This window comes from Elephas maximus, chromosome 7 (genome assembly GCF_024166365.1).
Source record: "Elephas maximus indicus isolate mEleMax1 chromosome 7, mEleMax1 primary haplotype, whole genome shotgun sequence".
NCBI lineage: Eukaryota > Metazoa > Chordata > Mammalia > Proboscidea > Elephantidae > Elephas > Elephas maximus.
The window spans coordinates 71,719,322-71,744,479 of NC_064825.1; the positions used below are offsets into that span (position 1 = coordinate 71,719,322).

Consider the following 25,158-nt stretch of genomic DNA (forward strand, 5'->3'; position numbering starts at 1 on the left):
TGTCCTTAAACCCAGCTTCTTGGAAACCTGTCCCTAGTTCCTTACGACAGAAACTGAAGGGGAGAGGGCAGGGAGCTATAATCATTCAAGGTAGTTGGGATCCCCTAGGAAAAACGGTAGTAAATTAAGTCCCCAGAAACAAATACCATTATGATAATTACCTAAGTCTTGGTTGTCTGTAAAAAATTGATGAGGCTGGGATCACATAAAAAGAAATATTTTGGAGTATGCTCTTCAGAATCATAACTCCACCTCACAAATTTTAACATTAAAACCTACCAGGGCCCAACCAAGGTTTGTGAAATCCTTGTGTTCCTTCTTGGATGCTGCTGTATTAACAGTGAAGTCCTTCACAGGCAGGCTTGCCTAGGGAACAGGGACTAGAAAGCAGATTATCCTATGTGTTATTCACACTGAGCCCTCAGGGCCATCCTGTGAGCTCAACAGTCTCCTCTCTTCACTGGGATCTTGCCCATTAAGGTTCCCAATTTTGAGGATTTCACTGCATAAGCCTTCAAATTTCCCACTACTATCTTTTTTTTTTTTTTTTATGTCAAATACATATGATGGGCTTAACGAGTAACTCTTTTTAATCCAAAAGACTGTAAATAACATCTCTAGCTCTTTGATTTAAGTTCTAGAACAAGCACATAGAGGCTAAAAAGGAGTCCTCAGAGGCTTTGTTGCTTTTAAAACAGCTATCTATCCATCTATCAATCAGTGTTTATGTGTCTGGGAAAGGGAAAACAAGGCACAAAAATGTCACCAATTTAACACAAAGCACCAAGTAAGAAGTCTAATTCTACCACCAGGTGTTCCCAATGTCTGGAAGCTCTGCAGTTTCCCACCTGAAGGCAACACACAGACTTTGACTGATGGTTCAGTTACAATCATATAATAAAGCCCAGGCTTTCTCTCAGGTGGTGGTGGTGTGGGGAGGGTGGTGGTGGGAAGGGACGAGGTTGTGAGTTTTTATTTTTCTGTCTTAACTTCTAAATACCCAAATATTCAGATTCATTCCTCACTCTATGCATGTTATTCCTGTTGGATCCAAAAGAACAAAGGGCAAAAGGAGAGTCAAACTCTTAATTTACTATCAATTACAGAAAGCAAAATAAATAAACTATAATCAAATTCACTTAGAAAATACATCCATGTGACAACAAAAAAAAAATCAGCAAGGTATCTTTAGTAGAAATTTGACAGGTGCAAAAGAAATTAATACAACTGCAGGCCAAATATTAACCCTGAATTTAAGAGCAAAAATTTTCTCAATTTTGTTAATGGATAAGTTTAGATTAATTTTGGCTAATTCAGTGGTTATGCAAAAAAATATACTAACTTACCATTGGGATTCCCCCAAAAGTTCCTAAATAAAAATAATTGTCACATAAATGTTCTTATTCTTCATCCTGTTAGTAGGTAAATGAATCTCTTCTACTGCACCACCATAATCTATCTCTGCTGGAATATGGGCACATTTCCTCCCAGAAGTTTGGCTAACTTGAGAATATTGTATTCAAGGTACTCTCAGCACTTGCAGTGGAAACAAATCAGAGTTAAATTATAATGAAAGTAAAAGTTTACAAAATAATTTCCAATCATTTTATTAAATAAGGTTTCCCATTTCCTAGGGTGCTGCTAATGAAATATAAAGAAGATAAATGAAATGCATAAATATTCATTTCTAATTTCTACCTGATTGTAAAATTTTATTAGCAAAGGTTTATAATTTATACTTTGGATTTGAGAATATGGTTTACACAGAGATATATTATTGAACTCAATTTGCATTGCCTAGAAAAATAATGCCTAAGGTCATGGGAAAGTAGTAACACCAAAATAATACTTAAAAGGTTAATATTGTAAAGAATAAATATGTCATCACATTGAAAGTTGTTATCACAAAAGGAATAATAGCTCAAAGTTGTTCTTTAAAAAGGTTACATTTCTCTTGGAAAGCAAGGAAAACTTTTTACTGCTGAAGACAATCAAACAGTGAAATAATTTGCATATCAAGGTAATTAAGGCACATTCATTAGAGGTGTTCAAGAAAGATTAGATACGTTCCTGGAAGGGTCGTTCCTGCTTGATGCAGGTGGTTTGACTCAATAATCAGAGAGAACCTTTTCTGGGAATGAATGGTACAAGCAGAATTCATTATGTTAAAGTTGCCTTTATGGGATGCAGCCCCCTCCAAATCAAAGAAAGAAGGTGGATTTCAAGGAGTGCAAACACAATACGCTGCCTATCTCAGGCATGGCCATTTTATTCACACTGATCTAGAAGAACCTTAAGATTCACATCTCAGTTAATCAAGAAAAGTTCAAATTAGTCATATAAATGACTGCATGCCATATAATATATACATTACTTTCTCCAACATGTTGCTTAGAAGCATTGCAAAAATGTACAGATTTCATTATTCCATTTATCATATTTCATTACATTGATGTACCCAGAAGCCAAACGAGAAGGAATTCTGTACAGAGAAAGCATACATGAATCAGAATCACCTATAAACTGAAACACGCTTCTGGAGTTCTACTTCAATCAGAAAATTATTGCTGTCCCGACATCAGCTTCAACTGATCAACATAGACCAATTTTGACAAGAAGCTTACTAAAAAAAAAAACTCTATTCAAATACCATTTGAATTACTCAAGAAAAAAGAAAAACAGAGTGAATTGGGCCTGTCAGATCAGGTTGTTCATGCTAGACCAAATCATACCTAATTTTCTGTTAGTAATAATATCTCATTATAAATAATTATTAACAAGTGACTTTTCCTAAGTGTCTAGAAATACTATAAAGGAGTAAGTATTTGCATATGGATAGTAGACAGGGGAAGTCAAACCACAGGAACAGCTTACTAGCAGCATATAAGTGAAAGAAATGAAAACAAAATATTTATGAGACATAGAGGTATCATATAAAACTGAAGCAAATTAGGGGATCATTGGCTGAACCCCAGAAAAGATCATTCTAATGAACATGCAGGAATGTTGTAAAATGTAAGTGAATGTCTGAGTGATAGAGTTCTTTGAGAGTTTTGCGTTACAGTCAGTGCTCTGCAAACCCCGGTCACTGGATCTTATACAACCTGAAAGATTAAACTAAAAATAAACATGGCATATCACTTTTCCTTGAATACATTCTGTATACACAATTTTATTACACTGAAAAAAAAAAAGATACTAAGGTCTGATTTTTCTGGAACTGTCAAAATACAAAAGAAATGTAAAAAGTTTTTGCAAAGATTTAGCCAAGTGCTGGATTTTGACATTTTGGCGGGCGCTCAATATGCAGCCCACGTAATCACATGTTAATGACTGGAGCGTGTTAATCAGCATGCATACCTGATGCCTTCTTGCCCAGGGGAGAAAAAAGCCAACCATTCCAGAGCATGTTAATGTTTCTACTTTTGATAAAAATTTTGATAACATGCTAGGTAAGAAGGAAAACTTTTCCAAAAAGTATCTCTGGAAAGATAATATTATATCATTAAAAATAATGATAAAAGCATTTGAATTTCCATAGCTTGCCAGTAATACTTTTATTTAACTTCAATAATCTAGCTTTGGGAAACTTTAAAAAAAATACATGTTTACTTAAATAACAGAAATGAAACAATGCACATAACCATGTATGAAAATATAAAGATGATCAATGTGTGAACACTAGACACAAGAATCTTGCCAGGTTCCATGCAGTAAAACCTTACTTTGTTGTTGTTCAAATTGTAAATAAATTTCTTTCATTAAATTTCTGAGAGTCTTGGTTATCTAGTGCTGCTATAACATAAATACCACAAATGGATGGCTTTAACAAACAGAAACTTAGTTTCTCACAGTTTAGGAGACTAGAAGTCCAAATTCAGGGTGCTGGGTCTAGGAGAAGGCTTTTTCTCTGTCAGCCTTGGAAGAAGGTTCTTGCCTCTTTGGGTGAACTTCATGTGGTTTGGCATCTCTCTCGCCCCATCTCTGCTTTGCTAGCTTGTTTAATCTCTTTTATATCTCAAAAGAGATGAACTCAAGATATACTGTACACTAATCCTGCCTCATTAACATAACAATACAACCCATTCCCAAAAGAGATGATAACCACAGGCACAGAAGTTAGGATTTACAACACTTATTTTGGGGAGACATAATTTAATCCATAACATTTTACCCTTTGGCCCCCCAAAATTCATGTGGCAAGTGCCCATCACATCATCGCAAAAGTCTTAAATCAACTCCAAGTCCAAAATCTCTTCTTCTGAATCATCTAAATCAAATGTGGGTGAAACTTTAGGTGTATTACATCCTAGGGAAAAATTCTTCTTCAACTGTGAACCTGTGAAATCTAGAATAGAAGTTATATATCTCCAAAGTGCAATGGTAGAACAGGCATAAGGTAGACATTTCCATTACAAATAGGAGAAACTGGAGGGAAAGAAGGGATAATAGGCACCAAGCAAGTCCAAAACCCAGCGGAACAAATTACATTAGCTCTCAAAGTTTGAACACAATCCTCTGTTCTTTGAGGCCATCTGGGCAATGACCCTGCCCTCTAGACTGTGGGTGCTGGTCATGCCCTCTGGATTCTGGGTGGAGGTCCCTCGTCCCTGGGCTTCAGCTCTGCTTTCCAGGCCTACTGGGATGGCAACTCTGCTCTCTTGGCTTTGGGCAGCCCCATTCTCTGAGTCTATCTGATTGGTTCCCCCTTCAGCCCCAGTAGGCCCCTCCATTCTTATGCCCTTGCTCATGGCAGCCCCACACCCTCAGCTTCGGACAGCGGCTCCATCCCCCGGGCACACCTTAACGGCAGTCCCACACTCTGGAACCAAGTTGGTGAAGACTGAACTCTGTGAAATCTAGGGGGCTGTGGCTCCACCCTTTCAGATCCAGGAGACTATAGCCCCACCCTTTGAAAGAGAGAAGGCCCTGCTTCCCATGCTCCTTCCAACAGTTCTGCTGATTTCCAAGCTGCTCCAGGGATGGCCCTTTTCTTTTCTCTTCTCTTCTCTTCTGTTTTCTATTGTTGGAGGACAACAGATGTAGCCCCTTTGGCCTGTTTCCTGCCTGTAGAATTCCAAGGGGCAGTTTTCTTTCCTTTCATTCTTTCTCTGTCCTCTTCAGTCTAAACTGATGGGTTTTCCGCTGTGGTAGCTGATTAGATTCGTCAGTCACAGGCTTAATCTCTTCAACAAAACACTGTGTAGTCACGTCCTTGGTGTAATTCCAGGACACGTGTCCTTAGTAAGTACAACAGAATTTTCTAAATCTTTTAAATTTTGTTTTCATTTTGCACAGTTCATTTTTAAGTCCATCTCTTTCCTCTCACATTTTACTATAAGTTGCAAGTAAAACCATGTAGCCTCTTTAAGATTTTGCTTAGAAATCTCCTCAGCCAAATATTCAAGTTCATCACTTACAAGTTCTACTTTCCACCAAACATTTGAATGTGATTCAAATAAGTTCTTTGCCACTGCATAAAAAGCATCACCCCTCCTCCTTTGTCCAATCACATGTTCGTTATTTTGTTTTGAAGCCTCACCAGAAGCACATTTAATGTCCACATTTCTATCTACATTTTGTTACTGGAGCCATATGTATTCTCTGAGACACATACAGATTTTCTTTATAGCTCTCCTCACTTCCTTCTGAGTCCTCGCCAGAATTGCATTTGACATCCATAATTCTACCAATAGTCTCTTCAAGGCAATCTAGGCTTTTACTATGGTTGTTGCCTCTGCCGTGAAGTCAATTCTGACTCATAGCAACCCTACGGGACATAGCAGAACTGCCCCATAGGGTTTCCAAGGCTGTAATCTTTACAGAAGCAGAATGCCACACCTTTCTCCCATGGACCAGCTGGTAGAGTCAAACCACTGACCTTTTGGTTAGCAGCCAAGCGCTTTTACCACTGCACCACCACTATTAGGCACCTTAAAACTCTTTCAGCCTCCACCCATTACCCAATTCCAAAAACTGCTTCCACTTTTTAGCTATCTGTTAGAGTAGTACCCCACTATTCCGGTACCAAATTCTTAGTTATTTAGCGCTGCTATAATATAAATGGAGCCCTGGCAGCGCAGTGGTCAAGTATTTGGCTATTAACCAAAAGGTCAGCAGTTTGAATCCACCAGCTGCTCCTTGCAAACCCAATGGGGCAGTTCTACTCTGTCCTATAGGGTCGCTATGAGTCACAATCGACTTGATGGCAACAAGTTTGGGGTTTTTTTTTGGTATAACATAAACACCACAAGTAGATGGTTTTAACAAATAAAAATTTATTTTCTCACAGTTTAGGAGACTAGAAATCCAAATACAGGGTGCTGGCACTAGGAGAAGGCTTTCTTTCTCTGTAGGCTCCTTGTCTCTTTGAGCTTCTGCTCCTGGGTGATCTTCATGTGGCTTGGCATCTCTCTTCCCCCATCTCTATTTGCTAGCTTGTTTAATCTCTTTTATATCTCGAAAGAGATTAACTCAAGATACACACTACACTAACCCTGCCTCATTAACATAACAAAGACAACTCATTCCCAAATGGAATTATAACCACAGGCATAGAGGTTAACATTTACAAGACATATTTTGGGGGGACATAATTCAATCTATAACACTAAGATATTTTAAAAGAGACAGTGCCATGTGCCAGTATAGTTTTAAATTTATAGGAAATGAGAACTTCTCCACAGTGCTTCCTGAAGAATGTCACTGAATGACTCAGGGGCAAGGGTAGACATTTTCACTCCAACTTGTTATGAGAAGCCTAGGTTTCAGCTGAAGTCCCTGGGTGGCATAAATGGTTAAGCACTCAACAACTAGCCGAAAGGCTGGAGGCTGGCACCCACCTGGAGGTACCTCTGAAGACAGCCTGGCGACCTGCTTTTGAAAGATCACGGCTTTGAAAACCCAATGGAACAGTTCTACTCTACACATATGGGGTTGCTGTGATTTGGAATCAACTCTACAGCAACCAACAACAACAACAAGGTTTCAATTTTACTCAAATTGAATTAATTTCCAAAATTCTAAAATGAGAAGAGTAGTAAATAAAGTTCTCAGTAAGTCCAAACCCTGCTAATTTATTGATTCTTTTCCAGTGCTTCATAGACCAGTCAGATATCACAAAAGATGCACATAAACCTTGCCTTAGATGTTAAGACTATAAACTAGTTAGTACCAGGTGAACCAGTGGGTTTCACTGTATTCTCTAAAGTACAATCCTAGTAAAAGTGAGGGAATAAATTTCATTTGGATGCTGCCTACAATCTTAAATGACTAAATCTTACCAAAAAAAGAAAACTGGCATCAATTCAAGCTTTTAAAATATTTTGAAAGGTAACAAGATTAGAAATCTTCTAAAAGTCTGCCATGGCATAAAGCATGGCTGAGGATTAAATCCTCATTCAAAATTCCTGGACTATGTTATCATGTAGTGACAACAGCTCCATTCCCAGAAATGATACAAAGTCCACACCAGAAATTTTATGACTCCAAGTAAACTACATAAAATACTCCAGAGTTGATCAGCAACTTCACTGGACTGAAAGCAAAAGAGGCAGTGAGGAGAAATTGTTTGTAAGCAAAAAGTATTGTTCCTGACAGTTATTAATAAAATATCTCAACATGCCTATTATTATTTCCTTTCAATTACTACAAAAGGATATTATTGACATCTTTTATTTATAGTGGAAAATTATTTTTAAATTTTTCTAGAAGATAAACTGACCCTGGGAAATTTAAGGAGGTTTTTCTAAAATAAAAAGTTCAGATATTCTTGGGCTGAAGGTTTATTATAATTATTTCTATTCAATTAGACTTGTTCTTAAAAGCCAGATGCATATAATCCCAATTTTGCCTTATATATACGTGTGTGTGTGTGTGTGTACGCACACGCACCCCTACATACATGCTTAAATATATATGTATGTGTGCGTAAGCATGCACGTAGGGACACACGTGCACATTTGTGTGCAAGGTCCCACTTACAATCTTGCTGCCATGTTTTGGATCTTTTAAGAAATGCCATTGGTACCTTGTCCATATCCCCATGGCCTACCCCAAAAGTCACCTGCAAACAGTTTGCTTTACAGCAAAAAGTCTTCTGTCCCTTTCCCTGAGACTTTTCTTTGGTGAGGAGTATGCCTCTCCCTTCCCCCACCCCCAACCTCACCCTGCCTTTGGCAACCTTATTCCTTATTCATTCTTGACTAACTCCTTGCTCATGTGTACATCACTTAAAACATTCTCCCCACCGTCTAGAGTATGAGACTCCATAGTCATCTGTCTGCCTGCCTCCCCTACTTGGTTCCTAACCACTCTCCCTCAGCCAATCCACTCCCATCACTCTGGCCTGCTTCCTGTTCCTCAAACACACCAAACAAAACACTTTCATTCTTAACTATACACTCTGGCTGGGGTGTCTCTCCCCAGGTCTTTGCAGAGTTGGCTCCTTTTTGTTTTTCAAATCTTAGTTTAAACATCACCTCTTCAAAAATACCTTCCCTGGTCTGTTTAAATTAGTCCTTCCCAATCATTCTCTATATTTTCTTATTTATTTATCATTGTCTGAAATTTTCTCTCATTTGAGATTTCTTTATTGTGTACCAACACTAGTAGAATCTAAGCTCCATGATTGGAGGGATCCTATCTGTCTTATTCACACAGTAGTCCCAGTGCCTGGAACATAGTAAGCACTATATATTCAAGTAACTGGTGATGGTTATATTACCTCCCTAAATTATGCTCCAAAGCAAAAACTTGGGGGGAGAGCCTCAAAATAACATGCACATCTCAACATTCATTTGATGCAACAAATAGTTATAAATAATTTGTACCCTAAAACTGTATATAATTTGCAGACAAATTCCTTAACAATATATAGACTCACATAGTCTTTCTCCAGTTGCAACTTTTAGCACATAACCATTACACATGATATCAAATGCAGGTCACTAAACATCACCATAAAAATGTTCTCCCATGCTTATTAACATTAAAAAGAGTGATACACTGTATACTTTTTCCGTGAAAAAATTACGTGAACTTATTCTTGCTTAACAAGTTAGTCCTGATGGGAACAAAAACACATTTCAGTGCACAGTGTCACTGTTCCTCTACAAAAAAAGGTGCTGGTACACTGGTGCCATGATGAAAATAGTACTGGCTGCACATAGAGAACAAGGACAGTGAATCCTTATTTACACTAACTTTTCAACCTTCAAATGGCTCTCATCAATTAACACAGTGTACTAAATTTAAAACTGAACATTCTGGGGTCCCTTATATAAATAAGTAACTGCAACTAAAGTCGGAGTCTAAAATTTTTATCTGAAATTGGTTCTTGAATCCCTGTATCTAAAATTTCTACTCTCTTTCTTTGTTTATGCCATTATGAATTTATTTCCTTGTTTGAAACTATGTGGTTTCATCTTTTGTTGGACTGTCATCTCAGAATAATCAAAATCTTAACATTCATAGCTTTTTTTTCTAATCAGGAAGTAGTGATTAGCAGAATTTCTTTGCTGTGTCTTTACCCTCGATTATTGAAAAGTTCCTCTGTAGCCTTAATATTTCAAAGTAAAACCCTTCCTGAAAGCAGGAGATAAGAAATTTTTAGTGCCTCTTCCTAACTGTCTTTGAGGGAGGGCCATCACAAAAAGTCACTAACAATGGAAATTGAATAGGTGTTTATACGGTTTTTCTTGTTATTTTAGAATTTCTTTTAAATTTTATTTCTCCACAACTATCTTATGGGATTCAGTTACAGAAAGTAAAGGATATGACCCATCGACAATAACTACAGACTTCATTTCAATTCATTACTTTAGTCATACACCCCCCATCCCAACACATACACATATACACAAAAAATACTATATGTAGGTTTGCAGTGCGGCCCAGAAACCTAAAAGTCTTCTATTGTTTTTCTTTCCTGTAAAGAAAAATTGGTTGGTGATATGATACTTACAATAAATCATTACAGGTTTGATGGTACAGTTGTTACACATTACTGAATCTATCGAATGAGAAGGGAACACAAAGGGAATTTCCAAATGCAGCTGCTATTTCCCATTTGTTAAATCCTTTTATTACACCATATAAGTACACAGCTGGGAAATACTATAGAGTGGGAGTTAAAACAAAATATTTTGGCTTATAGACATTCAGAATACACAAAGACTCCAGTGGAAAGCAATGTTTGAAATCAAAAGGGAGTGAAAGTTTGAAAACATTTCTAAAAACTATGATTTATTTTATAGTAATATATAATAAATTTGTAACTTTAAGTTATTTTATACTACCATAAACTCCAATCAATGTGAATTTGGTAAGAAAATGATTAAATACCTATTTTTATGACAAAATTGTAGACCACATAAATTTGAGAATAACACCAAGGCAAGTTGGCACTTGCCAAGATACAAACAAAATTTTACCAAGAGAAATAAGTAAAGTGTTCTCTAAAGAAGTAAAATTTGAACAGTATCATTGCTGTCTCCCCGTATTTTCCAGTCCGGTTATTTTTATTTACCCATTATTATATTTAGCACCAAAGCCAAAATATATCTTGAGTCCGTCCCTTTTCTCTATCCACTCTGCCTCCACACTCATCCACGCCATTATCATCTCTCAACTGGACTTCAGAAATAGGCTCCCAACAAGACTTCCTGTTTTCATTCTTGTCTCCTACCCGTCCAGTCACTATACCAGAGTCAGAATTATCTGTCTGAAATATTGTTAAACCTTTCAATCACTCTCCATTGCACTTCGAATCTAAACTCTGTAATGTTATCTACAAGGTCCTGTTTGATATGTTGTTTTTGTTGTGTGCCATTGAGTCAATTCCTACTCACAGCAACCCTATAGCACAGAGTAGAACTGCCCCAGAGGGTTTCCAAGGCTGTAATCTTTACAGCAGCAGAGTGCCAGGTCTTTTCTCTTGTGAAGCTACTGATGGGTTCGACCACCAACCTTTCACTGAGCAGCCTAGTGATTGACCACTGAGCAACCAGGGCCCCTTCCTGTTTGATAAAGCCCCTACCAATCTCTCTAACTATAACTCACATTACCTTCCATCCTTATTACCACTTTAGCCACAAATATCATCTTTCATTTCCTTAAACATAGTTATGTATTTCTCGCCTTAAAGACTTCACACATTCTATTCCTTCTGCCATTTTACTATTCTTACCATTCCTAATTAACCATCCATTCTCAATTAGGTTTACCCATTATGTTCTCAGATAGTACCCTGTTCTTTTTCTTCGTAGCTGTTATCACAATTTGAATTCTATATTTATTTGTGTGTATATTTATTTAGTTTCAGCTCCCTCTCCTAGACTATAAGCTCCATGAAGGCATGAACATGTTTGTTTGTTTACCACACAGCCAGTACCTTGTAGAAGACTTTGCTACTACAAGGTGTTCAACAATATTTGTTGAAATCAAAATGAAACATAGCCTCAACAACAAAAAATAAAATAAATTATGAAATAAGAAAATGAAACATGGCCCCATTATCTTGCCAATAAATAAATGGCAGTAACTGGATATCTATTTTACTTGTGCTATCTTATAGGTATAAGATGAACAACTTAAGTTCCATCACAAAAACAGAGCACTGGTCTGGGGTTATTGTATCTTCTGCCTTCCCCCACACAAGAAAAATAAATTTTCTAGTGAATCTGTCTAATTTTGTAATGTTGATCTCTTTCTAACCTAAAATTAGTTCTAGAAAAGTCTTATTTTTCTTCCAATTCCGTACTTCTCAGTTACTGCTCCAGAGAACTGGTTGTGTCCACAAAATCAACTGAAAAGAAAAATGCCTGCCTCTATAAATTATTAAATCAAGTCTTTGAATTGTCTCTAAGCCATTAAGTATAGAAGAAGAATTTAAATATATGTGACTAATAGTAAAGATATTTTAAAATATTACCTTGTTTTTAATTTAAGGAATAAAACTTTTCCTTATTGCCCACTTAAAATATTTTTCATTAACTTAACCAAAGGCTAAAAAATGCAAAGCAGGGTTTAAATTTCTAATCTAATAAAATATATTAAGGTTTCAGTCAATTCTAGATCCTAAAAAAAAAAAGAATATTTTGCTTTAAACCAGATAATTCATGTCACTTATTATGGTTTCTGTTTTGATGCTTAGATAGAAGATTTAGCGCAGGGAGGCAGGCTAATACACCACGCGTATTTGATGGTGTTCCTGCCTTTAGGGCGAACTCCTGCAGTGTGACTGAAGGATACTCAGGAGCTGCGCACACTTTTTTGAAATTGATATATATGTACGTAAGTGAGAAAAGCTTTATTATAAATCAAGTATGACCATTAAAAATGATAAATACCTGCATTTCCTCACTGAAGATGTATTCACCATGACTTCATTCACATAGACACATTTGCTTAATATGATTTTTCTATATTAATACACAGCCACACTTTATTTGATCATACTTATTCTATGATATTACCAAGTTCACTAGCTTGAGTTCAGAGTTTTGACAAGTTGACCTAATAATGTAACCTAAATCACAAGCAATTCTCCACTTTTCCCAGGTACCAGTACATTAATCATATGTACATGGTGTTTGTTTCATGACCTGAAAAGAAATAACCTTAATGCTATGTATTGTGAACTCTCCCTTAAGTTAAACACCAGTCAGTAATGAGACCACACTAACTGACACAACTTAATGACAGTGGCCAGATTTTAAAAGCTCACCATTCTTTGCTGAGACGACAGAACGGTGTCCCAGTCAGCATCTTGTTGAATGGTAGTGACAAGTGTTGGTAGCTCCTCAGAGTGAGGTTTGTTGTGCATTATGGGGTGCAGAGGCAGATGGGAGGCCACATGTTGATCACTGCCCTCTTCCTTTTCCCTTGAGGTCAAATCCTGGGTCATTGCTTCCTCTCCATCAGCTGCACAGGCAAATGGAGAGGTGGCTTGCTTAGAAGACATTCTTCTGTAGAAGAAGAAAAACAGCATGGATTAAAATGGACTGTCAACAACAAAAGAGTAAACTGTCCCTTGCATTTGACTAATTCAGGACAAAAGAAAAGTTCTCTAACTTTAGAGATGTTTATGATCTACTCTAAACCAATAAAAAGGACAGCTTATCTGTCCCCACCTTTCTTTCTTAACTCAGTAAACCTCTTCCCAGTAATTGTTGCATTTTTTCCTCTCCTACCAACCCACAAATGAAGTTTTTATATAATAGGTTTTCATAATGTATAATGTGTTTGTAAGTGTGTGTCTGTGTGTGTGTTTCCTTCAAGTCTCCCCACTAGATTACAAGCTTCTTGACAATAATTAGGAAGATAGTTTGTTGGCAATAAAAAAATTAATGAATATACTAGCAAATGAGTCAGTTTGGAGGATGTTCTGAAAATAAAAATATCCAAATTTCTCTTATAGTTTATACAGAAACAAAATTCCACTGAAAATGAAAGAACTCTGTGTAGGAAAATATAATCAGCAGAATAAATAATCCATAGTGGAAAAAAAAAAAATAGTGGAAGTACCTAGTAAATCTGGTCCTGACTTCCTTTTTTTTACACCTTGTATTCTGAGTGTTAGGCCTAATAGTACTTAGTGCCAATCTGATCCTTTTCTAGAGACTTTTAAGAAAAGTCAGCTGCTGAAAATGTTTAAATGACATATTGAGTGGCTGATAATGTTAGTCTTAAGACAATTTGTACAAATTAAATTGAGTATCTGAAATAACTACACTTCTTTTTTATATTAAAAATGACATAAAATTCAAAGCATTTACTATATAAATAATAACATATGTACTATGCGTAATATTTTAAAATCTCCAAAAACAATTAGTGAACACTAATTTACGTATCCACATATAAAAATCAGTTACACTCAGCATGACAAGGTCTTCATTTTCTACTTTCCTATAAAATCATAAAATCATGCCTTTTAAATGGAATTTCAAAACTTATAGAAAGAATATCAATTTATCAGGATGATTTTCTTAGTAATATGGTTAGAAATAAAACCACTAAAAGAACTGTATACCTCAAAAGAAGAGGCAACTGATTATTTTTTTCAAACTTTAGTTCGTTTTGGTTTATAGCATCTTTAGCTCTAAAACTGCTGTGTAATGAAAGGAACAAAATATCTACCTTAATTGCTCTTTAACATTAATTGATTTCATACCATTTTTTAAAAAATGCACAAATCAGTTAACATAGGAAACCACATGAGCATTTTTCAAATTAGCAAATCATTAACTTGCTAGTACTGTTTCTACAGACAAATAAATACTGATTAAAGGGTCTAGAAATCTGAGATTAACAGTTAAATTTACAAATCTGTCACATGCTTTCATGAATATTGCAGTGAAGGAAATATCAAGTGCAAAGAAAAATAATTAAGTTAATTCCAATTTAAACAGTAGTTTTTATGTAGCAGCCCGTGTTTCACATAGGATTTAACAGCTAATGCTAAATTTCTCACAATTAATGAGGGGGCTCAGATTTAGTATCCTACAGTGAAAAAAATTAATGTAAGATCAGTTAATCTAATTATGCACAGTTCTAAATAAAAGTATTACAGGCTTTTGAAGTGCTTTAAAACATATTAAAATGCCAATACCTATTTATAATAATCATTCTACAAATAATGAAAATTTCATCTATTAGACTTGATATTAGAAATAAAATAGGGAAAAGAGAGTGCAGAGGAATGCTTATTTTTTTTTTAAGAAAAATAAATTAATTGTTCTAAAGAGTATGGTATCAAAGAATTAGATAAATACATTCTTGACCAATTTCTATCGATACCAAAAAATGGATAAATGTATGCGTGTACACTTGTGGAAAATGATACCAAAGAATGTTTCCTGGTACACAGAATCACTCTAGAGCTTACTTTATTGGTCCTAAAGGTACTACAGTAAGACTAGGCAAATTATAACTGAAAAAGAACTGCTCTACAAATTTATCAAGAGCTTGTCATAAACAGAAACCCTGGGGGCATAATGCTTAAGAGCTACGGCTGCTAACCAAAGGGTGGGCGGTTCGAATCTGCCAGGCGCTCCTTGGAAACTCTATGGGGCAGTTCTACTCTGTCCTATAGGGTCGCTATGAGTCGGAAACGACTCGACGGCACTGGGTTTTTTTTTGGTTTGTCATAAACAACAAGAATGTTTTCATAGTTCAGATAATGACAGTCCCAATAACGTAATCATTTTATTAAAAACAGAAGCATGAATTTACTGCTGCTTTTTTTAACAGTTAAATACAATTGAAAGTCATAATCCAAAACGTTGACTTTAGCTCCCCAACAGACATCCTCTTATTATAGTGAATTGGCTCCTTCCAATAGCAACATATATGATTGTTTCATTGGTATAAATTAATCATGACACAAAACCCAAAATGCAAACAGTCTCTTAAGAATAATTTCAAGGATAAACTGCACCACTGGACAATCGCGCACAATCCTAATTAAACACAAACGTGTGGCTGTAAAAATAGACTAAATCTGTCCAAAGCTATGAGTTGAGTTTAAAGGCTGGTTTGTTAGAGTGTTTTCTTAAGGAAGGCTGGGCCCTCAGTCTTAATCAGCCAATAAATTATTTCCTGCAATTACATTAAATAGAAAATTATCTTCAAATGGGGAGTGTTAATTGAAAATCAAAATTCAGAGGGAAGTTTAGAAATTACACGCTGAATACAATTAGTGAGGGAAGACTTCACCTCCAGTTCATCAACAGTCTTTTGGTGATTCCTCCAGTGACCATTCAGGAAAGCTACCTATTTATAATATCACACAGTTTGTCTTTTGTTTTGCACCTACAAATACAAATGCGTATTAAGGTTGTCAATAAAAGAAAAGCTGCCCCCCCAAAATCAATATCAAATCTGACTGTTCATCCTTAGCTCATAACATCATTAGAGGGCAAGGAGACAAAGAAGGTAGGACAACTGATTAACATCCAAGGGAGACATGCATACTCAACTTCGAAATTCCTCTCTTCAGCAAAGGAATCAATATATTTTTGTTCCAAGAAAACATTTCCCATATCATATTTAATTTCTTGGATTAACTTTTATATAGTTCTCAAAAACATTGTTAGCAGAGAAAAGGGCAGTTTTTGTTCTTTTAGCAAGGTATTACTCCATTGAGGGTACTTCCTTTTTGATAAAAATCATTGAGCTTGTTTCGGGTTTGTTTTTTCCATTAGTTTTGCTGTTCTTTGTTGTTTTGGTGGTGGTGGTTTTGTTCTTTCAAAGGGAAAATGTGCACAAATTATTTTTAATGCACACTTTATTAAATAAGCCTAGATTTTTCATTATTAGATTAGATTTACTGCTAATTTTTGCACAGTTTCCTTATGGAAGAATCCATACATTTACTGATTATAGCCATATTTCACTTCTTTACTTTAGTTTTCCCTTTTGGAACATTTTACTAGACTAACTAAACTGTATTCTAGAAGCCACAGAGACATGCGACTTTTGGCAAGGCCTTTTATACTATTAGCCACCGCACCATAGCTACTCTCCTTTACAAACTCATAAATCAAATATACACTTATTTTAATGTTTTAAGATGTCATGTGGAATGGCTCTTATTTTTAATGCTAATTTCAGTAGTTTTCCACTAGAAAAATTTTCACCCTCTGTGTATTTGAATAGTACCTTACTTTAGCTGCTACCATAAACAACTAATATGCAAAACAAAGAATGAAAAATCCAAGTGAAAATGGTCAATTTTTATGTGACTTTACTTTGTTTTATTTTTGAACTATTATAACTTAAAAATCATTCAAATGAATTGTTTTTTTTTTTTAATTTGTATTAAAAAAAATATCTCCCTAGTTATACCCCCTGAAAACAGGGGCTTATAATGGAAGTGCTGACACAACCCTAACTAAAGCAGCGCAAATGTTGCCGCTATAATACACAAAATCAAGTTCTATTATTCTAAACTATCCTCGCTCATGGGATTTTTCTTTACTGTGCTCCCAGCCAAACTGCTGAAGCATGAAAAATTTAAATGCAATCAAATGCGCCCAATTCTACTTTACTAGAACAAGTGTCTACAGTGGTACAATCTTAAAAGGAGATGCAACAGATTTGTTTGGTGTTTTTTTTAACTGTTTATTTATAATACACTGCATTGGAGATAAAATAAAAGAGGAAATTACACTCACATGGTACCAGTGTATTGACTACACAGAGTACATTATAATCAGAGAGAAAAACTACATTGTCAACTTATCACATTGGTTAAACAAGCTGGTTTTCTGGGGCATAGCTATTATCAAGTAAAACCTCCAAAGAGAATTACATATCTTTGGGACACATAAAATAAATTCCCATCATGTGTTCCCTGAGTTTGAAATGTCTCTGCCCAGCAGATCAAGCGAATTTCCAGGATGCCAGGTCACTGGAAAGAACTTCAGGGCTTAGGACTTCTGGGAATGAGACCGTTACAGATAAAGCCTCTAGTAATTGACAATGTTCTCTAGGAACTCAGTGGGAGTGCCTCTAGAAAGGTGATAATTATTTTACTCCAAAACCTTAGTAGAAAATCTGATCATTTAGGCCATCACAAGCCTATTCAGACAGTAAATTTACTTTCTTTCTGTTCTTTAACAGGAAATCAAAATTACCTGGTCCAAGAGTTTATAAAATGATTAAAATACTGGATATCTACATGTGAAGTCCTCTATCTCAGAAAACCATATTTTCTATAACTTTATTTAAACTTCTCTGATTTGATTTTGTGATTTTTTTTTAATGTTATTTATATGTGTTTAAAAGTTAGGATTTTTTTAAACAGCTTTCTCGTAAGGGATAGCCACTCAAAATTACATTTTTTGTTGTTTTGTTTTACTATTGCTTGGAAAGAATCCACCTCCCAAAACTACCATTTGGGACTTACATAACTATCCAAAGGAGCCACTGAATTTATTGGGACAATATTTTTAACCCGATTTTTTAAAATATTTTCATTACTTTTAAGATTATTATCAAATGGAATTCACTTTTTAGGTGTGTTACATTTATTCAAAAGAAGCCCTGTTTTTAACATAAAGCAACATTTAAATAGTTGGTTTACTTAAAGAAAAAATAAGAAGTTCAGGCCAATATTCACATTTATTTTTGCAGCTCAGCCCCAGGCTACCGAGGTACACTTATTTCAGTCAGATAATTCACTGTTAATTTAATGCTGCAATGATCTGATACTAAGAAATAAACAACTAATTTTCCAAAAATATAACACAGTGCCTCTCATTTTAAGGAACACGAGTTACAGATACTTTCAGCTGCCAAAATGCACAATACCCAGGAACCCCTCCAAAGCATGCCAGTCCACCCAGCCTAGGGCAAAGAATGATTAAAAAACCCTCTTCCTGTACCTCTAATTCCCATATTTAAGGATCCTAGAGTGGAGGAAGAGGGGGTCAGTGCAGAGGACAGGGCAGCCCTGATTCCAGACATTAAAATGAATACATTCTTTTTTAAAACTTTCCCTGCTCATTGAAGTAAAGCCTAGGGGTTGTTATTGATTCTTTGTATTGTTTTATCCAGCTCCCCTATCTCCCCTCTTCCATTCCACCCCCAACTTCCCTGGGCTTTTGCCAGGTTTTTCTCTCATATCTGTTTAATAACAACAAGCATTTGAGAAATTTCAGTGGAAAAGAAGGCAACTGCTTTCTGAGCTAACTTGGAAAGTTACAAACCTATCTTCTGAAATTTGTAGCAGCTCTTTCAGAACACATATGGTAACATATAGAGGCAACACCTATGAAAAGGAAACTCACTGATTCCAGTTAGCTGTCAAATCTATAGAGATGAGTCAAACGAAACACATGTGAACCTGCTGAAGTATGTGTAAGAAGGCGCTTAAATTAATGGGTTTTGGCGCTAAGTTTTATAATTTTTCACACTGATAGTTTCCCAAAGCACCAAAATTGCCTCCAAAGGACTTCTGAGGTTTCTATAAAACAGGTACTACCTGGAAAAGATTCTTCTCAAGTCATCAAAGTTTGTGTTTCTAGAGTTTATATTTAGCTGACAATATTGCTGTCACTTTATATAGCTTAAGACTGTTCTTTGGACGAGAGCTCGTATGTCTTGGAATGCTTTGACTCATGAATTGTTTCTCCTGATAATGTTACATCACGTAACCACCTCTGTCTAATTGGTTAGTATCTGCTGAAAGGGGCAGGCAACCAGACTAACAACTGGCCTGCCTGCCTGACTGCCTATGGAAAACCTAGAATTATTACATGTGTCCCTGAGTATCCAGTTTCTTCCTGAGATCAAAACAACTTGACTTCATGTAACCTCTTTCTTTTTTTTTTTTTTTTTGCTTGATAGAAATAATATTGACTTTCCTCAAAGTTTATCTACCAGTAACTTGTTGGGATTTTTGCTTTGGAAAGCCAGGCCCAGGGTATATAAATAAAATCAGTCACTTAACAATAAGAGCAAAACCAAACAATGGCTACTATAAATACACACAAACTTAGAGGATTTTAATCATGCACAACGACTTCATAGCTCAACTGAAAGCCTCTATATGGCTTGGGTGAAAGAAAGCTGTCTAAAACAATAGCAGAATGAATTTATTTACATATGTTCACTTTGAATCTCCTCTTCACATGAAATGAGAACCATAATTTTTAAACTGAATAAAGGACATGTTTTTGTCAGCTTGAAACTGGATTTACTAATAGAGAAGCCCAATTACAGGGTATCTCATCCAATTATTAATAAAAATCATAGACCCAGAACAATGACTTCTCAGAGAAAAAGGGTAGAAAGCTATCGCTGTACAGTTTCTCATTCTTACCTCTACTTCCACTCTTTGTTTAATATTATCAGAAAAATGAAAATTCATAGTATGTGGATTGTTCAAAATATGAATGCTCCCACATGGTGACACTGAACAAAATTATGTAAAGACGTTAATCTCTGAGGTTCTTCTTTAGGTAAATAAAGTAATCCAGCAATTCCTCTTTCATATAATGAAATAAGGTATAAATTTCAGGTTCCTATCCAAGAGGAAGAGAAGGGGGGAGGGGAGGAAAAGAGGGAGGAGGGAAGAAGAAAGGACAAGCGGTGGGGAGAAGGGAAGAAACAACTATGGCTTTGCAGTTCATTTTCAGTTTGTCTACTTAATGAAAACCTCATTGTACAACCCTGAAAACCATTTCCAGCAGGCAAGTATTTCTGATTCAGCAGAGGTTACACAAGCATCAAAGCAGTTAAATATAGGTGCCAAGCCGCATTGCCAGGAGCTCTTAGTACTGTGAGTTAGTGTTACCTGACAGCTTAGTGAATATAAAATTACTTGTTTCTCCAATTGAAGACAATCAAATTGTCACCTTCCATTGTAATAATGCACAACTAGTGATCAGCAAAGTGCAAACATAATTACCACGAGGAAAACAAAAAATCAAATCTAAATTTCTCTACAGAGTAAACACATTTATCTGGCTTCCCCCAAAAAGGGAGTATATTTTAAAACTTAATGCTATGATGCAATCTTCTTGTTATTTAACAATAAGATTTATTAGTCTTACATTAAATAAAATGAAATACAACAAGAATGACCAATTTATAAAAAGTTAATACAAATACCAGTAAAGGCATTACAACTTTCCAGACATAGTATAAGGCCTACAAATTATATCAGTGCCATTTGGACCAATAAAGTTGGTGTATGTCAGCAGCACGTCCATTATGAAAAACCACACTTTAAGAGATTTCTTTCTAGCCTAGAAACCTATCTTCAGGTTGAAAAGGACAGATAGGATTCAACCTCAAAAGCTTTTGTCTTAAATTTTCCTTAAAAGAAAAAAATGTTATGCTTTACTTTTGCCTTCTAAAGTGGGCTGGCCATTTCCGAAGTTGAAAATTCACCTCACAAAATTGATTTAGTATCTCTATCCAACTTTAGAAAACAACCAAGGATAGGGTGCATGTCCACAACTATTACTGAGACATGCACCATCTGGAATTCTTGTCAAAATTTGGTGGCCATATTGGCCTACTATCAAAGTGATCTCAGCAGCCCAAAGCTGGGCTAGTATTAAAGCACTGAAATTTTGGCACAGTTCTCCTATACCCTGAAGATTCTCAAGATACAAATAACACAAATACCATTAATATAGATGGTGTTCCAACTGTGTTTTAAAAGCTCTCTTAGAAAAGAGATTTTATCCCTATCAAACTCATAATTTAAAACATTCAGAGCTACATTATTCTTATCAATATGCTAAAAAACTACTTCTCCTATTCTCAAAATACTCCCAGCATAAAAAAAAAAAAATTGCCATCGATTCCGACTCACAACAACCCTATAGGACAGAGTAGAACTGCCCCATAGAGTTTCCAAGCAGCGCCTGGTGGGTTCAAACTGCCGACCTTTTGGTTAGCAGCTGTAGCTCTTAACCACTATGCACCAGGGTTTCCTACTCCCAACATAGAGAGAGGTTTTCTTCTTCTACCAATAATACATCCCTTTTATCAGAAAAGTATGCCGTATTTATAGCTTATACCTGGTATTCCATTTTTGCCTGATACCTCTGCTCCAAATACTATCATCTTTTAACCCTCTGACACAAAATTGAGCCAATTAGGGGTGGGGGGGAACTATACTAGGGTGAAAGTGGAATGAAGTAGGCACCATCAATAGCATGGATTCCCTGTGCTTGAATCTTAGTGGACAAATGCAGACATTTACAATCTAATATATCATTCCCTAAAATGACACTTTAACCTTTATAAATCTGAGATGGACAATCCTAGATGTAATTCCTATTATTCCATTTTATTAGAGAACAGTAGGAAAATGGTGAGGTGAAGACAATGGGTGGACTTTGTGGCTAAATTAGAAGTAGAATAAGGATGACAGAATCAGGGGAAAAAGACAACCTAATCATTAGTTAGAGGGCACTGGTGTGTCAGTGGTAGAATTCTTGCTTTCAGTGCAAGAGATCAGGGTTCGATGTCCAGCCAACGCATTTCATGCTTAGTTACTCGACTGTCAGTGGAGGCTTGAGTGTTGCTATGATGCTGAATAGGTTTCAGCAGAGCTTCCAGACTAAGATGGACTAGAATGAAAGGGCTGGTTATCCACTTCGGAAATATCAGTCAATGAAAACCCTATAGATCCACAACCAATAATGGGGATAATGCAGGACCAGGCAGAATTTCCTTCTGTTGTGCATAGAGTCATGATGAGTTGAGGGCCAACTCAATAGCAGCTAGCAACGACAATCATTATTTGCAATTTTTATTGTAATTTAAGATAAATTTCACATTATTAAGAGAAGCTTTTGGATCTGAAAAACAAGATTATTTTGAGAAAGCATATTTTTCTTTGACTTTACCAAATTTCAGGTAATGTAATAAACTTTCTTTCCAAGAGGCCCAGCTTACACGCCTAACACAACGGAAACCTCCCAGTATTTCTATTGGATATGAAAAGGGGATGCAATCAGCATTTTCTGAACTTCAGTAATGGGTAATTTAATCTGTTGCTAAAATTATACATCTACAGAGAATTCTTTACAATATAGTAATAATAAAATATATCAGTAAGAGGAAAAAAAGGAAATTTGTTGTCAGAGAATGTCTTTGAGACCCTGGGAGATAAAGCTTGCATGGGTATGATTATTTTTTCTATGAAAGCTTATCCTATATGTTTCATGAGGACAGGGACCATGTCTGTCTTGTTCATTATTGGATCCCCAGTGCCCAGCACGATGCATGGTACATAGTACCAAAAAAAAAGAAAGAAAGAAAGCCAGACCCGTTGCCATCCAGTCAATTCTGACTCACAGAGACTGTATAGGACAGAGTAGAACTGCCCCACTGGGTTTCCAAGGAGTGCCTGGTGGATTCGAACTGCTGACCTTCCGGTTAGCTGCCATAGCTCTTAATCACTACGCCACCAGGGCTTCCTGATACATAGCAGATAATCAATAATATTAGAAAAATAGAGGCAGAGAGAGAGGGAGGGATGAGCAAATAGTTTTTTTTTAATTCAACTGAATAATCACAGAAAATACCACTCACATATTAATACAGTTAACCTACAAATTATTCTTTACATTATACTTTTTTAATCAAACATCTCAGTACTTAATGTCAAAATCATATAATTATTATAGCTATATCTCCAGCCCTGAGTTCTCTTTCATCTCCCTGAGATAAAAAAAAAAAGCCCCCAAATGACCACTAGACATTTAATATTAAGATGTGCACCATTATTCAGCAAACTTAAAATTGGATTCATCGTTATTTTCCTTAAAACCCCTCCGAATTCATTCACATCCAGAAGAGCATTATTCTCACAATCACACATGCTCAAAACATGAACACTATATCCATCTCCTCTTCTTTGATCCTTGTTCCTCATTGCCATCCTACCGTTAAGCCCTACGAACCCTTCCCTCATAATGTTTCTCATGCTCATACCCCTCTTACCATACTCGTAATCATCTTAGTACAGAGTTTTATTTACCTCAACAGGCTCTAAACTGGTTTTCCTAATTTCAGTATGTCTTACTCTGAACTAATCTTACTCCCACTCCTTCATCGAGCCACTCTCCTGATCAAGAGACATCAGTGATGTTTTAAGCAATGGCAGAATAAAGTCCAAACTCCTGATCCTGGTATTTAAGGTCCTCCATGATTTTTTTTATGATCGCTATGAGTCAGAATTGACTCGAGGGCAATTGGTTTGGTTTTTTTTAATGATCAAGATTCAACCAGCTTTTCTAAATTTATCTTCTAGTAGCCTACACCTTACCTTGCTGCTCTTAACTACATGATATACTCAGACCTCACTTATTGCTGCCTCCCAGCTTTTGATCTGTTTGTCTCCCCCTACTTCCCTCACCTTCCTTTCTTATCACTAGGAAACCAAGTGGGACTATTCCAGATTACTATGATCTATCCCTCTTCTAATGACTTGTAATAAATTTCTGAAAACTTATTTTTTATATCGCTCATTCAACCCTTATGTATACTACCTTAGGTAGATAAATACATAGATACACAGATACATAAATAGATAGCTGCCGTCAGGTCAGGGAATGTACAGTAATTAGATATCCTCTTCAAACCTAATTACCATATAACATTACATACACCCTATCATCTGGAGAAAAGAAACAGCAAAGCCTTATACACCAGGGCATACATTTTTATAAGTTGTAATTGTCTGTGAAAGCTGAACAAAGGTTTTCACCACCAACCCAAATTTCCACATTTTTTTATACGCACCAAACAATCTGGTTTTGAGAATAACTAAATGCTGCTATCTTATATTATATATCTTCCTCCTACCTCTCCCACTGCCTCCCTTGCATTATCATAAACAGCTCCAGGAGAACATGAGAATCCAGTTGTTTCTATGAATCATTGCACAGAATTGTTTGAGTTTTCATTATAAAAGACAAGTGTGACTACCCACTGTCATGAATACTAAAGGATTCTTTACCAAATACCAAGTATCTATTTGCACACTTATCAAGCCACAGAACTTCTAGTTTCCAGGTAATGATGTCTATTATAGAAGAGAATCCTGCATTACGTATTCAGTCCTGTTCTTTCTTCTCATAGAAGCACCACCTCACAACTTCCCAAACCTGAGTAAGAGTTCTCTAAAAAATGTTTACAACCATCATGCCTAATCCATTAGCTTTTAAATTACCTCAAAAGCACATCTTTTATTTTCACCCATGGTGCCTAGAACTGGAAAACCACTACTATTCTTAACAGAAACTATTACCAGAATAAAGTGTGGTGTAGTGGAAAGGTTTAGGGTAGGGATTTAAATCCCCGACCTCTTATTTGTTAGATCTGTGAACTTGAGAGGTTATTTAATTCCTCTGAGCCTCCATGTTTCCATCTATAAAGCTAGGAACAACACGTCTTCCTTGACGTGTCCAAGTATATAGCATTTGGTAGGTATCAAATTAATATATTCCTTTAAATAAAACTTCACAAAAAATAGTTTGACCCAAACAAAAACCAAACAACCAAGAATCCTTGAAGAAGGAGATTCTGGATATTTAAAAATCAAAATAAATAAAACTCTCATAAACTAGAAGTTTTCCAGTGGCAATATATCTATGGCCCAATGCCGAGTGGACCAGTAACTAG

General features: G+C 36.0%; 1 protein-coding gene across 26 annotated transcripts in view; it reads right to left on the minus strand.

Moving 5' to 3' along the window:
* Positions 1-25,158, minus strand: part of SOX6 (SRY-box transcription factor 6) — a 657,692-nt gene that overhangs the window by 348,960 nt on the left and 283,574 nt on the right. For all 26 annotated transcript variants that reach the window (XM_049890540.1, XM_049890534.1, XM_049890527.1 and 23 more), the window contains one exon: positions 12,728-12,968. In XM_049890540.1, the coding sequence (XP_049746497.1) occupies positions 12,728-12,964 (237 nt within the window). In that variant the 5' untranslated portion in view covers positions 12,965-12,968. The remainder of the gene's footprint in view (positions 1-12,727; positions 12,969-25,158) is intronic.